This window comes from Myxocyprinus asiaticus, chromosome 44 (genome assembly GCF_019703515.2).
Source record: "Myxocyprinus asiaticus isolate MX2 ecotype Aquarium Trade chromosome 44, UBuf_Myxa_2, whole genome shotgun sequence".
NCBI classification, from domain to species: Eukaryota; Metazoa; Chordata; class Actinopteri; order Cypriniformes; family Catostomidae; genus Myxocyprinus; species Myxocyprinus asiaticus.
This window is the reverse complement of record NC_059387.1, coordinates 31087866-31104399: the sequence shown is the minus strand read 5'-3', so window position 1 is coordinate 31104399 and position 16534 is coordinate 31087866. Positions and strand designations below refer to the sequence as shown.

Below are 16534 nucleotides of genomic sequence, written 5' to 3'. Positions count from 1 at the left end.
CTAGTTAGTTAGTTAGATAGTTAACTAGCTAGTTAATTAGTTTGAGCTTTTCGCTTTCTATTGTACAAAATCTAGTTGTAATCATTCCTTATTCTACAGTATATATTTATTCTATATGTACTCTAAAAGGAAGTTGAACTTGCACATATATTGTCAATAAATAGACTTAGTGAATCCCCAATCACCATATTATTATGTGATGGTTGAAGGTCAAGCAAAAGATCAGGGCTGTTGAGATGAGAAGCCGATTTAAACAGTGATCAAATGCATCTTAACCAGGTGACTATTTCCATATTGTTAAGTGCCATTCTCATTTATAAGGGTGTGCTGGATAAGGGGAAGTTGAGTTAGTTACGGCCTCTGAATACTGATTGCAATACTTTTGATTAAATCTAAGCTCTTCTCATGGTTATATATCTGCTGTGCATGCACAATATCATTCATATCATGTGCATGTAAATGCGTGTATGTAACGGAACTGTATTTGTATCATGTGTCAAGCATCTCTCTGTAGAGCAGTCTAGCATAGATAGATCCATTCCGTTTTCATGTTTGTACAGTTTTAAATGATTTATTTTGTAGAAATTTCTAAAAAAAAAAAAATGTTTTTAAATATATATCCACTTGATCATAAATCGTTGTATGGGTGCCAGTGTTGGGGAAGCTACTTGCTTGCCAAGCTACATACTATACATAATCTAAGGTAGTTATACTATAGTTACACTGCTGTTTTAAAGTACGTAGCCACACTACAAGCTAACAGAAGTGCAATACCAAGTTCTTGGCCCAATACAAGTTCATCTCAAGTGACAGTATTTGTGGTATAATGTTGATTACCACAAAAATAATTTCAACTCGTCCCTCATTTATTAAAAAAATAGCAAAATGGGGGGCCTGGGTAGCTCAGCGAGTATTGACGCTGACTACCACCCCTGGAGTCGCAAGTTCAAATCCAGGGTGTGCTGAGTGACTCCAGCCAGAACTCCTAAGCAACCAAATTGGCCCGGTTGCAAGGGAGGGTAGAGTCACATGGGGTAACCTCCTCGTGGTTGCAATTAGTGGTTCTCGCTCTCGATGGGGCGTGTGGTAAGTTGTGCGTAGATCATGGAGAATAGCATGAGCCTCCATGTGCCGAGTCTCTGCGGTGTCATGCACAGCGAGCCACGTGATAAGATGCACGGATTGACAGTCTCAGAAGCGGAGGCAGCTAAGACTTGTCCTCTGCCACCCGGATTGAGGTGAGTAACTGAGCCACCACAAGGACCTACTAAATATTGGGAATTGGGCATTCCAAATTTGGGAGGAAAAGGGGATAAAAATATTTTTTTTAAAAAGGCAAAATTGCAGTTACAGTATAGAATTTACAATTGAAGTAAATGGGGCTAGTCCATTAACTTTAAAATACATGCTGTTTCAAAAGTATAGCCATGAGACATACACTTTATAAGAGTCAACATGATTGTAGTGTGAAAAAAAAATAGCTTCCTAGCCTTACCTGTGTAAAGATAAATGCAAAAATTTGCTGTCATGATGACATAACACCAGTATACCCTGAAATATGTGATTTTATCAAACTAAAATAATTTTAAACCAGACTGATCTCACAGTGAAATCGAGAACAGAGGTTAAGTTTTCTTTAGCTAAAACTGGCCTGTGCTAACCGAAATTTAAAACGCTGCCCCCAGTGGCCAAAGCGGTAGGTGTTGTTGAGCGTATGGGCACGTGTGCTCTCCATTTTCCCGGTGTAATATCTACAGAGGATTGCCAAAAGCAAGTTGTAATGCGTGTTGTTTTAAGCTGTAGAAATAGTAAAACTGAAGAGGAATGCATATTTTATAAACTGTACCCCCCAACCCTAACCCCAAACCTAAACCTAACCATCAGTGGAGTAAAAATGTAATGTTAGAGGGGGAAATGCAACCTCTGTATCATGCTCTTCACTGATTATGCAAGTGCAGTATGCTTCCTGGTTCCTACACGGGTTGTGAACACGGGTCTCCCAAACTGCTGACACAATTCTGGTACTCAAGTACTGGAATTCTTGGAAACAACATGCCGAACTCCCGTGTGATCATGTTGGAAAAACCCTAATAGTTATATTAGGGCAGATTACAACTCAGAACCATTTGTGGGGAGTGGGTTCCACACTAGTACTGGAAATAGATCTAGCTTTTAGCCTTTTTTTTTTTTTTTTTTTTTATTACTTGGTTTTATTTGCTCATAAGCACTGTTTTTATTTAGCACATTTGCACCTCCTACAAAATAAACATCTTTTTGGAATGCCACTCCTCCTCCATGGTGTGATTTCTCCTTGTGAGTGCCTAGGTCCCGATCACAAATATGATGATATTGAAGTCAAATATTATTATTTACTGTATTGGTTAATAATTTAAGCAGTAAAGATGCATATTGTAATGTATGTCTGATGCTAGTTTTAATTTTCATATGCCACATTTCTTAGGCTTTAGAAGTGTGTTAAGTGTGGGAGGATGTGTATTCTACAAACTGTTACATGTCCGACATAGTCATACAGGCCTATTTAATCAAGTTAATACTTGTTTTTCCAATAATTCAGAAAGAACGTACAGAACGTTCTTCACTGTAAACCTTATATATCCCTTTATTTTTTAACATCAACAAACATTATTACATTATATAATCCCTAAAGGATTATTAAAACTGCAATGTTGCCCATACCCACCATTGAAATCTGCTGCTCCAAATAAGAACCCGAAAGTGCGGTTGCCTGTGGATGGACTTTAGAGTAATGTCATCTAAAGAATTATCACACTAATTAATAATGTTAGCAAAACTGAAATTTTAAAAGGTCCTCTTAAACTAGATTTATTCTTTAGATTAGGGCTAGGATGTGTAGTCAATGCCGATTCTTGGTAATCTAAAGTCTGTCGTCATTAAGAGGCGGAGAAAACTTGTCCCCTGCAGAGCTCGAGCAGGCAGCGAGCTTAGGGAGTTTGATTCCCCACTCTTGGCTGTAATGAAGTTTGACATTTCGTTTGGAGAGAGCAGCGGCGTGTGCCTGCCCATGCCTTGATTAGTGCACTCTAATTGACAATAATAAGAAGGAAGTAGTGATTGTGTTCTGCACGTTTTTTTCACCATTAATTGCAGCCATTGCCATTGATTACGGATGGGGGTTGCTCACTCTGCTGCCGTGTCAAGGGGTAGGAGTAAAGGGCGGGGGTTGTCGTCTTCGTCAAAAATTACCATCCGCACCCGGTAGCTCTTGAATTAGCTGCTGCAAGAAATTGAAGTTTCTCCTCACGTACTGCTGGAAGAAACAGAAATTGAGAGCTATTAAGAAATGAGTTAATGTTCTTTGTGCAAACCATGCAATCTTCTTGCGCTCACCCACGGCCTTCGTCGCCAGAACCGTGGCGTAAAGTGCTTTTTCCTGCGGGGATGCTAACGGTTGCTAATCGTAGGTTAGCTGACCACCTTATTTCCTGCAGTTACATGAAGGCAGTTCCAGCTAAACTCAGATTAAGTCGTAAAAGGTCACCTCGCATACTTCAGTGTAACTTACCTCAGCCTTTGGAAGTTAGAGTCGCAGTTTCTTGCAGAGCTTTTCCATGTGTGTCATATTAGCTGTACAGTTTGCTGCCTTCAAGTTTTGCTGGGAAGTTCCTCGACTTTGGAAATCGTAATTATCCATAATTATGTAATTTATATATATTATATAAATATTTAAATTTAGCTGTATATACAAGTACCATGTTATAACCATGTGATACCATTGTCATACCACAGCACTTTTTGGGCATCTACCATGGTAGTGCCATGACTTTGGGACATATACCTTGATAATACCGTGGTATTCTTTGAAGTACTTGGAGTACCTTGTAAAAACAATCTCTTACAAAGAATGTAACCTTACAGTATAAAAAGACCATGGTAGTACTATGGTTTTTCTGACAATTACTATGGTAGTACCATAGTATGTTTTTGGTACTATGAGGGTACTTCTTAGAGGTCCATGGTACAGTATATATCCAAGTACCATGGTATTACCATCTGATATCATAGTAAACCACATTTTTTGAGCATCTACTATGGTAATACCATGTTGTTTGAGGATGTATCACAGTACATCTTACAAAACTGTAGACATAAACCATTGTATTACCATTATTTTTGGTACTGTGATGGTACTTTTTTGTATCATTTTTGAAGATATATGAATTTGGTTATCATTCAGAACCATGGTAAATATCAAAGTTGGTTTTACCATTTGATACATTACTGTACCACAGTACCATAGTAATCAGGGGTTAAATTGGGCCGGAACAGCGTTCCGGCAACTTTGATTCCAAAAAGAAGAAAAAAATGCTTCTTTGTCCATCCATTCCATTTCTTGTATTCTCCGACGCAGTTTTTTTTTTTTTCATTTGACACATTCTGTCTCTATTTAGCAAGTGTACTTGTTCAAAAATATTTCAAGTTCATTATGCTTCGCTCTAGTTAGTTGCGGACGCTGGTTGAGGCAGCATATTTGAGAGCAGCACGAGACCGATTGCCCCTGCATTCAGACGTGCGTTCCGCTTCTGTATTCCACAGTGGCCTGATCTTTGTTCCAGAGAAATCACGTGGAATCAACTGCTCACCCATTTCTTAGATCCACAAATATTTAGTAGCGATTTTGCTTAGTTTATTAAAAAGCTGTATACACAAAGGGGTTTTGAATCCTGAATCATTCGCATCCAAAGCGGCATCAGCATAGACCAAAAGACCGTTCAACCAACACACTGTAAAAATTGTCACTGTTATTTGTATGTTTATGTGTGTACTCCATTTATGTTCACTAGTGAAAATGCTTCTTCACGCCACAGTGAATTTTTTTTTATAATTTAATGCAAATGTTTAATTACAAGTAATATTATCAGAACAACAATTTGAGTAAAAGGTACTAGTGTAGGCTGTGTTTGATTCTCCTGTTAAGAACAATGTGCAGTTGCTTTTAAATTGTATAATAATTAGATATAGCCTAAGTTTAGCATGTTCTATAAGTTGACCCTCAACCTAGGGCAAGAAGATGGTAAACTTGTCCCAGCTGTCAACACCCGATTTTAAGGTTTCCCCACATCCTAAATACCAATTTAACCCTTGATAGTAATACCCTGTATTTTGAAATGTTTTTGTGACATTTACCATGGTAATACCATATTTTTGAGATGTGTACCATGTAAAAAAAAAAAATTGGGGGGAAATTTACCATGGTAATACCATGTGTTTTTGTTTTGTTCATAATTACCTTGGAGTACCATATAAATACAGTACATCTTGCCTCTTATAAAAATGTACCCTCACAGTACCATGTACCATAGTAGTGCCATGTTTTTTTTGGACATGTACCGATGTATTACCAAGGTATTTTTTGTACTGTGAGAATACTTTTTTGTAAGGGATGATATATGAATATGGTGTAATTCTGTGTCATGGTATTTGGTATTACCATCTGATACCATTACAGTACCATGATACTGCCACAGTAAATTTTTACAATGCTAAGCATACCTCATCCAGTGTAGCGATGACTCTCTAAGGTTAGAGGTCTCCAAAGGTCTTGCATGAGGGACAAGGGCAGCTTCACTCAACCTAAACCTATGCACACAATTGTACTGCTGTCACAGACTGTGATGGGTGCTCTTCAGTGCACTATAAAGACTGGGTGTGTGTGTTTGTATGTTTGCATGCGACAGACCTTCTGCATGTGTGTATGTGTGAACAGTATTCTCGAGAACCCCTCTACCCCCAGCTGTCTGGTGTAGCTAATGATCGCTCCCAGGGGGGCTGTTGCGAAGAGGAGTGTAGAAATTGAAACAGACGTTCGCGTCCCTGCCACAACGTGTGTGGCAGCTGGGAGCGCCACTTCGCCATTCAGTACGAGGGAGGGAGAGCAGACCCTTTAAGTCATGAATATCAATGCCGAACACAGAGTCAGTGATGAAGCATCAACTGCCAACCTGCCGTGTTTCCAGCAAGCTTATATCACTATATCTGCTTTGTGGTGCGTAAACTGCACTCACTGTAAATATTGTAATCTTGACAAAAAAAAAGTCTCTAATCTAATGACTATTGTTGAATACCTTTTAAGTGACAGGTTTGGATTGTAATATCCTCAATTGTATAGCCAAAAACACTTTTAATTTCAAAGTCCACCTTTAGATTTGAATTGTTTATTGAAAGTAATTTTGTACTTTCGTATCACCCTCAGTATCTTTTTTTTCCGGCTAAATTCATAATTAAGTCTAGTGATTACATTCTTTTTTGCAAGTTCTCTTATGTCTCATAAATTAATAATTTAGTCACTTGGTACAAAAATTCTAGAGTGGTTTTTATTGTATCAATTGTAAAAAATGCCATAATACATTTATATGTATGTCCGGCAGTAATGTTATCATTAACAAGAATCTTTCTTGCAGGTTCTCTTGTAATTTTGTCACAATTTTTATCAGTAGTAAATCTACTATGATAAATGTACATATACTTTATGTCCATAGTGAGTATTAGCAAGAATCTTTTTTACAAGTTCTCTTATGTCTGTGAAATTCTTAATTTAGTCACTAGAGACAAATATTGTCAATCGATTTTTATTTTTCTCAATAGTAAATGTGCTATAATTAACATTTACAGTATGTCTGCAGTAATGTTATTATTAGCAAGAATCTGTCTTGCAAGTTGTTTTATGTTCGTTAAATTCATAATGTAGACATTTGGGGTAAAAATTGTCTAGCGATTTTTATTTTTCATCTGTTTTAAATTTACTATTATAAATGAACATATACTGTATGTCCACATTGTCTTAATGTTATCATTAGCATGATTCCTCTCGCATGTCTTTGGTAAAGAATGAAGCAACAATATTGATTGAGAATTATTGTAATTGTGTAACGAGGCTAATTGTGAAACCCTCTAATTTGTCTCTTGCCATGTGTAATTAAGCCGAAATCCCACAGTGTATGTGACTAATCCTCTGCTTCATCATTTATTCATTATCAAGCTGTTCTTATTAAACAGCTAAATCATAATCATTAACTGTGTCTTATCAATAAAAAACAAATGGATGTTGTGTTATATACTTTTGGTTCAGATCAAACATTATCAGTTGCGTAAAAATGTTTGGTGTTCAAAAAATTTGGAGGGAAACCAAAGTGTTAAAGGTAGCATTAGTGACAGCGCTAGCCCACGCTATACTTGTCATTGCCTACGGCAGATTTCGTGGCTGTAGTTTATCGTCCTGTACCCCCTGCTTGGCTTCCATCTCTCTCTCTTTAAAGAGCACACCAGACTCAAGCTCCCTCAAGGTAAACCCCAAATTACGGCTAATGTTCTACACAAGCTAATGGTTGTCGGTGCCATTAGAATATGCGTTATTTGGCACCACGGGTTTCAGACACTCCTGGACGCAACCGTCGCCTCTTTCTCTCTCTCTCTCTCACACACACACACACACACACACACACACACACTTATACACCCCAGGCCTGTGGAGATGAATGAAGCTTGCAACACTACAATGAGCTTTTGATGCCAAGACAATGGAGGAGGCTGCCCACATCTGACTCACTGTGTGTGTGAGCATGTTTCCGAGGGCCGCTAACAGTATGGGGTCCACTTTGCCGGGGCCTTCTACCCCTAGGCTGGTCGGGGGGTTGTGGGTAATAGTATCCTGAAGGCGCCCAAAAATGATGTTGAAGTGTCATGAAGAGCAGAGAGATGGTCTTGGCTTCCCTACTATTGAAACCCCCTCCCCCCCTTCTACAATTGTACCATCACAGACGCACACTGGCACCGAGCACCAGGTTAATATCACACATAAAATCACCTCACACCAAACCCAACATCTCATGTGCTTGGTTGCTCGCATGGCATCTCCCATCTCCCGCCGGTCCTCCTCGGGCGAGACCAAATCATCATTTGTTACTCGCGTACACATACACCCTTCTCATCAAGCTAATAGAGGTGGAACGGAGGTGTGGTCCATCTCTTGTTATTCTCAGTGGTTGTAAATCTTCACTTTTTCTGTCAGTTGTGTAGAAAGTGGGTAACAATTGAATAACAATTAATAACAATTGAATATTGTGGAGATACTGGACAGTTGCTTTGTAACATTTTTGAGAATTGCAACAGGTCAAGTTTTCCTGAAGAACTGACAAGACATCAAGCTGATCTGAATGTTTAAATCACACTCAGCTGCTTATCATCATCACAAACGCTGATTGGAATCCATAGTGATTCTGTCACCAAGCGTTTTTCCTGACTATTTTCCTACACTAAAATATAATCAGAAAGAGGAGACACAAGAGTTAATTGAGTAATTTGTTTACTCACTGAAAGTTGCATATGGACATATGTGTTCTGCACTTTCACAAGATATGATACTCCATGAATCACATCCTAAATCACTCTTACAGTTGTTTATGCTCACAGCTATTTACTTTGGCTGTTTCATATAGTTTCTTAGTAATATTTAACTTTTCCTTTATGTGTAACTTCATTTTTATTATTTAACATGATCTTTTTACCTTATTTGTCAAGTTTACATTGTATATTTAGTCTTTTATATATATATATATATATATATATATATATATATATATATATATATATAATGTAAATTGTTTTGCACTGTCTTAGTTTTTCACTTTTTTATTTGTATGCAGCCCAGCTAAATATTTAATGAACAAATATGCAAGGGGCGGAGGATGCGTGGAAATTTATGAATGTTGGGTGTACCAAATTCTGCGGCAATCCGCTGAGTTTTCCGCTAAATTCTCTGTGTGCAGATTGCGTATGGGCCCGAATATGGCTCATTGTGTTCATATGGTGAAGTTTTGAGAAAAGATGTGTAATAACAAGAATTTACACTTTTCTTAGTGCACCTTGTCACAGTCTTAAGAAATCAAATTCACAATGCAGTTTCAATGATAAATATATTCTGAATGAATTAAACCTTGATGTCAACTGCTAAGATACCAGGCGCAAGACTCCATCGACTGAACTCTATGTTTGTTTGCTTTCCTCCAGCAAATGGGATGGCAGATCCTCTCAGCTCCAACCCTGGAATGGGCAGCGCAACCAGTCCCAAACTTGAGCCTCCGCCATCACCCCACGCCAACCGCAAGAAGCACAGGCGGAAAAAGAGCACGGGCATCACCAAACCAGACAACCTTTCTGCAGGGAATGAAGGTAGAGTATGCAAAACATTCATGTGCACACACTTTCAAAAGAAACTGTGATGTACATCCGAATGAATGTCAAGTACTGTAAATACACATCCTAGGACATACAACTGTTTCAAAAAAAGGTCTATAAGTTGTGTTCACACTGAAAGTGATTAAATCGCTAAGGTTGCCCAGGTGCTATACTGTTTGGATGCTATTAGGCATTTGTATTTCTGTACTTGAGTGTGTCAGGTGGGTGGTTCACTCCCATTGGAAGTCGCTGCATGGTGTTTCTGTGCAATATCTCAAGTATGTAATTGATAAACAAAACAACATTAAGACCAACAAAATTTTTGGGCAACAGTTACAGTTCAAGCAGTTGGAGGTCACTTGCATTTGACAAATGTAATAAATAAATTCCACTATTTATTTGCATCCTGGATAATTGCTTGAGTACCATTGGCGGTAACTGCTTTACATTATCAACACATGGTTAATAAGATAACACTTTCTGAACCAAAAAAACTCTTTGATTTGAGCCATTGTTCATATCATGATATGTCATGAATGCATTACCACATTGGTTTTATTGCCCATCCCAATGACAAATAAAGACTCCTAATTGGGCGTTATTGAGGAAACAAAAGCACTTCCCTGGGGCTATTCTGTTGCCAATAGCAGAAATCCATCACCTGGACAGACGCTGTCCATCAATGACTTTAGTCATTTAGATTTTGTCATATCCATGGAGAGCTAACGTTACACTTTAAAGTCACACAAAAACACCAAGACTAAGCACCTTAAACAATGATATTTTTTGTCATTTGTACATTCTTAAAAGACTTGTTAGTGTTCTTTCCCCTCATATTGCCCTGGTAGATCTTCTCACAGTTTCAGACAAAAGTTATTTTAGTTATTACAAATGCCTAGCAACTACCAAAAAATGTATTGTAGTTACTGAGTAAATTCAAGTTACTAAAATTCCAATTGTGTCTATTTTATTATTATCAAGCTAATGCTCTGCTTTCAAGTCGTGCAAAAACAAAAAATGTAATGTTTGTAGGTTGCACTGTATACAGCAGGGTCTGAAATTAAGGGGGGCTCAGAGCAAAAATGCCACTCAAAACGCCCTCGTAATTAATTTCTACTTTTCTTTAATTTTTAACATCTGATATAGTTCTTAATATATTATTATGGCATAAGATATGAGTTGATGTTAAATTAATTCTCTGGGTAAGAGGTAATAAATCCTCAATCTTGAGAATTTGTATGAATGAGTTAATCAAATTGACATATTTGACATAAAGGATGAGAAAAAGTTTGTGTTAAATGGTTAGAAAAAATATGCTATCATAAAGGAAAAGAAACGCCCCAGAAAATCTAATTCAGGGTGCAAATATTGCTCGTTAAAGTAAAACTTAATTTCTCACACTGGCATACAGGCCGTGCTGTCTCATTTTAAGAGATAATTATTAGTGTTTGACCAATCATGTGCAAATTCTGTGAAGATATTTAATCTTTTTTGTTGGTGTTTTTTCTTCAAATTGCTCTGCTGTATCACTTTTTTCAGAAAATAGATATTTTGCTAAACATCTAAGAACAGACATAAACTTAACTGTAGTTTTACCAGACCTCCAATGATCCAGCTCAACAATTGTGACTATTTTATTAGTATTATAGGTTTAAAATGACTGATTTCTGACATTACGAGCTCAAGGGATCACAGGCTTTAGCGTTTCCAATTGCTGTACTGAATTAAGGAGCAAGTTAAGGACATTGGCCATTCTTAGCATTTGTTCTGTCTCATTACGTATGGAATAATTGACAGTTCCTCAAGAATACAAGGTCTAACCTTTGATTTTCTTAAACTTGGCTTGGTCATTGATTGGAATAACAGTAACGTCACGGTCAAATATAAGATGAGGGCTTTGTACGAGAAAGGGAATGTGTGTGCGAGCGGAATTTCATACAAACTTCCATCACAAAGTGTTTTTTTGCCTTTTCACAGTCTGAAAGGTTTTATTAGTGTGTGCTTGTCTGTTCTAGTGAGTGCATGCCGAATACAGACATATTGCTTAAGTATGAAAATCACTCACATGGAGCAAGTTGTATCTGCTGAAGGGAGAGTGGGGGGAGAGATATAAGGGGGTGGTTGGATCCTTGAATAAATTGCTATCAGTTTATCTCATTTACGAAGCAATCAAAACCCCTGAATGCTGGCAGAAATCGAATTTTAGCTATTGTGAAGCATCATAAATCAAATGTGCTGTCGCTCTGTTAGAAGGTGGGGCAACTTTTTTTGTTTGGCTTCTTGTGCGAACGTCTCCGTCGATCTCTGAAGACTGTCCGGTATATTTTACTGCATCGATTTTCAAAAGAAAATCTTTTTAGACCATCAGGCAGTCAATGGCTTTTACACTGAAAAATTCATAAGTAAGATATACTGTATTTGGACGACTAAATGAATTGTGAGAGGAAATAATGTGCTTGTAGGTAGCATTGGGAAGTTTTACTATTGGTTTGTCTGGACAGTTTGTTTCATTAAACTTGTTAAAAGATCCGATTCACTTAATTCTTTTAAATCATCATTCCAAATTTTTCCCGAAAGTCCCAGTGTGACATTTTGTGTGTCATTTTTATAGCAGCATTTGTGTTTTACATTATGTTTTCGATTAGACTATATAAATTGGGTCAAATGTCCTGTTATTTATTGTTCCAACATCATAGAATTTACAAAAGCTGAAATGTTACAAGTGTTCCGGGTTTAATACAAGTCGACAACATTTGTGACATAATGTTGATTACCACGAAAAAAAATTCAACTCGTCCCTCATTTATTTAAGAAAAAGCAAAAAACATGGTTACACTGTGGCACTTACAATAGAAGTGATTGGGGTTAGTCTATAAACATAAAAATACTCAAGTTTCAGAAGTATATTCACAAGACATAAACATCATACATGTAACATGATTTTAGTGTGATAAAATTGCTTACAAACCTTATCTGTGTATATTAATGTCCAATATTACAAACCCTGTAGTCTGGTAAATGGTGGAACACCAGTAAATCCCTGAATTTTGTCACACTAAAATCATGTTAACGTATAATGTTTACGTCTTGTGGCTATACTTTTGAAACGGTGTGTATTTTTATGTTTACAGACTGGCCCCATTTACTTTCATTCTTAGTGCCTGAGTGTAACCACATTTTTTCTTTCCTTTTTTTTTTTTTTTATAAACAAGAGATGTGTTTAAATACTTTTTTGTGGTAATCAACATTATGCAACAAATCCTGTTGATTGAGCTTAACTTGTATTCAACCTGACAATAATGTTCCTATTTCACAATTTTACTCCAAAGTTCTCTCTAGTCGAGTGATTTACAAACACTTTGCAAGTCAGTTCGAATAATATATATATATATACATACATACTTACAGGGTTGGGGAGTAACGGAATACAAGTAACGGGATTACGTATTTAAAATACAAAATATAAGTAACTGTATTCCAGTCCAATACAGTTACAATTTAAATCATTGGTAATTAGAATACAGTTACATTCCAAAAGTATTTTGATTACTGAAGAGATTACTTTGCATTTTATTGTCATTTGTTTCATTTAATATTTAGTCCTTTCAGATGGAAAACATTTATCCATATAAATGATGCGATCCAAAGTGCGTTTGAACAGCGGTGAAACACTTTCTTATGATGTGTTACATTCATACGAGCAGACAGAGAAGCAAGTTTGAAGTAAGTTTGAAGTAAGTTTGGAGCAGAAGAAATAGAAATAAACCTTTTGTAAATTGTCAGCTTTACGCTAAGATGAAATGCTATTTCTAGCCATTTTACATGCACAGGTTACCAGTCGCAATCATATTTTTTTATCAAGAAAATTCACGTTAGATCATAATTTCTTTTTTCTTGTAAGACCAAAGGCAAAAATCGTATTCTTGGTCATTTTTGTTTTGTTTTCCTGTAAAAATATCTTAAAATCCTTAAAACAACACTGCATAAGATGTTTAGGTTTTTCAGAAACGTGTATTTTGTCTTACTGTACTGACAGAGTTTTTATAGTCAAAACAAGTGAAAAAATCTACCAGTGCTGAAGAAGTAATCCAAAGTATTTAGAATACATTACTGACCTTGAGTAATCTAACGGATTACAAATGACATTTTATAGCATGTATTCTGTAATCTGTAGTGGAATACATTTCAAAAGTAACCCTCCCAACCCTGTATACAGAAGCATATATATATATTTAATGTTGTAAGTGTTGATTTGGGGTTAAATGTGTCCAGGACAGGTTTCGTCAGAATCACCCTATATGGGTTTTTCAATAACACTGATTAGAACAGGGTGGCTAATGTCTGATATAATGTTGATATACATTTATGCATATTCTGTATAATACAATATGACTTGTATAATACATCAAAGTACTTTGTATTTTGGCTGTATCAAGAAAGCTCCCTGGAGCCCCCTTTGAAGTAAGATATAACATGATCTTTGTGCATACCACAGTACATAAACATATACAAATGCACATACATATATGTATAAGTAATGTGCATCAAATTGTTGTTTGGGTGTGTTTACGTCTCGTTATGTTGTTTGGGTGCATTTACCTTCGATGCATTGTTTAAAGTCTGATTCTTGCAACATAAAAGAGCATCTGTGTGTATAAGGGGTGTTATTGTTTACACTGTGTGTGCGTCTGAATACATTCTCTCCTCCTCAATATTTGGCCCGTATCCCCCCAGGCCTCTGTCAGTAATGGGCGCATGCTGATTGCTCTAATACAGGTTAGGAATATTGCCTTTAATGATGTGTAAAATGAGCAAACGCCACCACTGACATTTACAGATGGCACAGGCAGGCCCGGTTCCTCCCAACTGCCCGTTAATTCTTAGACACCAGCTAGCAACTCTATACGCCCAGACCTGGTCTTTGTACCAGTGCACATGTGTTGGATTCAAGATTGTGCTTGTCACCTTTTGGAGTTTGGAAAGCAACTCCCAAGCACACACACCTTCACTTAGAGCCCTCGCGGCTGGTGCTGATTTGATGGATTTGCTGTTGTGTGGCCGTGTGCTCTGACAGAATAGCAATCGGCTAACACTGGCAGGTCCAGATGTGGTACTGGGGCAGGCGTCTGACCCAGAGGGTGTTTAGGGTGGAGCATCTGCCTCGATTAGATGTGATTCACTTGAACAAATGTTGTGACTTTTTTAGCATTCCTTTATAGCTCTCTCTCTCTCTCTCTCTCTCTCTCTCTCTCTCTCTGTGCTAATTTGCGTTGGTTTTTTTTTTTGTTTGTTTTTTTTTGCTTCTTAGGTTGCTAAAGGGATGTTTAAGTAAAGATAACATGAAATCAAAATTGGCACCATTTACTTTCTTATTAAATGTGTGTGGATTAAAATGTATGATTTTACAGCTCACATTATTCAAAAGGGAAAAAGTAGTAATTACTTACTAAAATGTTATAATGTCATAGGCTAACATGTAAGGAATCAAATCAAATCCAGATAAGTCCTGCCTTACATTATTTCCCACTTAATTTTATGTATCACTTGTAAATGTTAAAGGTAGGTTTTACTGATAAATCTGTGCCAGTAGTTGTTTTTCTGAACTATTGGTTATCGGCAAAAATCTATGCCGATAATTGTTGATAGTTTTTTTTCTTATTCCTAAATATATATACTGTATACAGTATATATACAGGATGTACTGTATATGTACAATATATATATATGTATGTATATAGAGCATATATACAAAACCATTCATCTGTTGAATATATAGGCTATAAAAAGCTTCAATTGTTAAATTCTTACATATTGAGCACTGCAAATCTCTGTAATATTAAAATAAGAGTCCCTGGTGTATTTAGGGGTTGTTTATGTGGGTCCCACGTTATTTTAATTTTCTGGTTATTATTGGGATTTTGGTTGCACAATGAACTGCTTTTGGGATTTTATTCATTTTGAACTTTTGTAGCCTTTATGTCTGTGCAATTCACACTAAGGAGCCACTAAGATTTTTTTTTTTTATTATCATCATCACATAAACCAAATTTAATAACTATCGGCCGATTAATCGGTTATAGGCCTTTTCCATTACCTTCATTATTGATATCTGCAAAATCCACTATCGCTTGACCTCCACTGTATGTCACATTATGGAATTTAAATGTTTTGTAGGGTTAACATAATTAAAGGACTGCAGTGTTTGTAACTGACTTATATTCAAAAGATAAATTGAAAAGTTGTAAAAAATGTCTAGCCAATCAGGAATGAACTCGTAATAAAGACATTAGGATTTTGATAGACAGGTCAGTCACATTATTTCAGGTTGTTTCACAATCCACAAAGATTTTGGAAAGACTGTGGACAGCAAAGATCATTAATGGCAGTTTCAAATGGCAGGATTTCAAACATGGTCTGTTTTGTTCAATATTTAGTTATGTCTGAATTAGACGTCTTAAATATAAAGTAATGGTGAATGTCTTTAGTATTATATACATTTACATATACTTTTTAAAATAGCCTCAGAATAGTTTCTAGATTAGAACAATGATTCATGGATAGAGATACAGAATTGAAAATACTGGTGTCCTCTTTTCAAAAATATGTACTTTTTAATCTATCAAATTTCAGAATTTACACACAGCATTTTAACGAAACTAATAACATTGCATGTTAAAGCGATTTACTGAAATTTTACTTTGTGTTTGCTGCTTATCAGCTAAAGTACATCGTATCAGTTTGGCTTGTCTTTTTTCTGTGTTTGTGAGTTGCTGACATCAGAAACAGATCTTAATTTATTTTTTTCTTTATTTTTTTTTTTTCAAATTGAAATTACCTGTTGTAATGGCTAATTTATCAGATGGCCAGCCAACAGAATAATTGCCTGTGTTCACATGCAGAGGTGGATAATCATTGGACAGTGGAATGCTAGATAATTATGTTGGTGTACATTATCACAGACAGCAGAAAGACTACTGTATCACAACAGCCAAAGTGTTATCCAAATGAATGCTATTTGCTTCCATGATTCAAAAATATACTCAATCTACTCAAATGTATACTGTAGCATTCTAGTACTGGAAGGTCTTTAGTCATATGATATATGATCCTTTGTCAGAAAAATACCCAGCAAAATAACTTTTTTATTTACAATAACACACTTTACAATAGGGATTTGTGTTATTTAACGCATTAGGTATTATTTACTGTATTTGTTAATCTTGATGTTAATTTCATTTCATATATACAATTTCATTGTTAGCTCATAGAGCATCAACTATTGTTAACATATACAAATTTTAATGTTTAAATGTATTAGTTT

The 16534-nt window shown here is 36.2% G+C and overlaps 1 protein-coding gene across 2 annotated transcripts in view; it reads left to right on the top strand.

Moving 5' to 3' along the window:
- agap3 (ArfGAP with GTPase domain, ankyrin repeat and PH domain 3) overlaps positions 1-16534 on the top strand; it is a 224973-nt gene that overhangs the window by 174901 nt on the left and 33538 nt on the right. For both annotated transcript variants that reach the window (XM_051686602.1, XM_051686601.1), the window contains exon 13: positions 9046-9207. In XM_051686602.1, coding sequence (XP_051542562.1) covers positions 9046-9207 — 162 coding nt within the window. The remainder of the gene's footprint in view (positions 1-9045; positions 9208-16534) is intronic.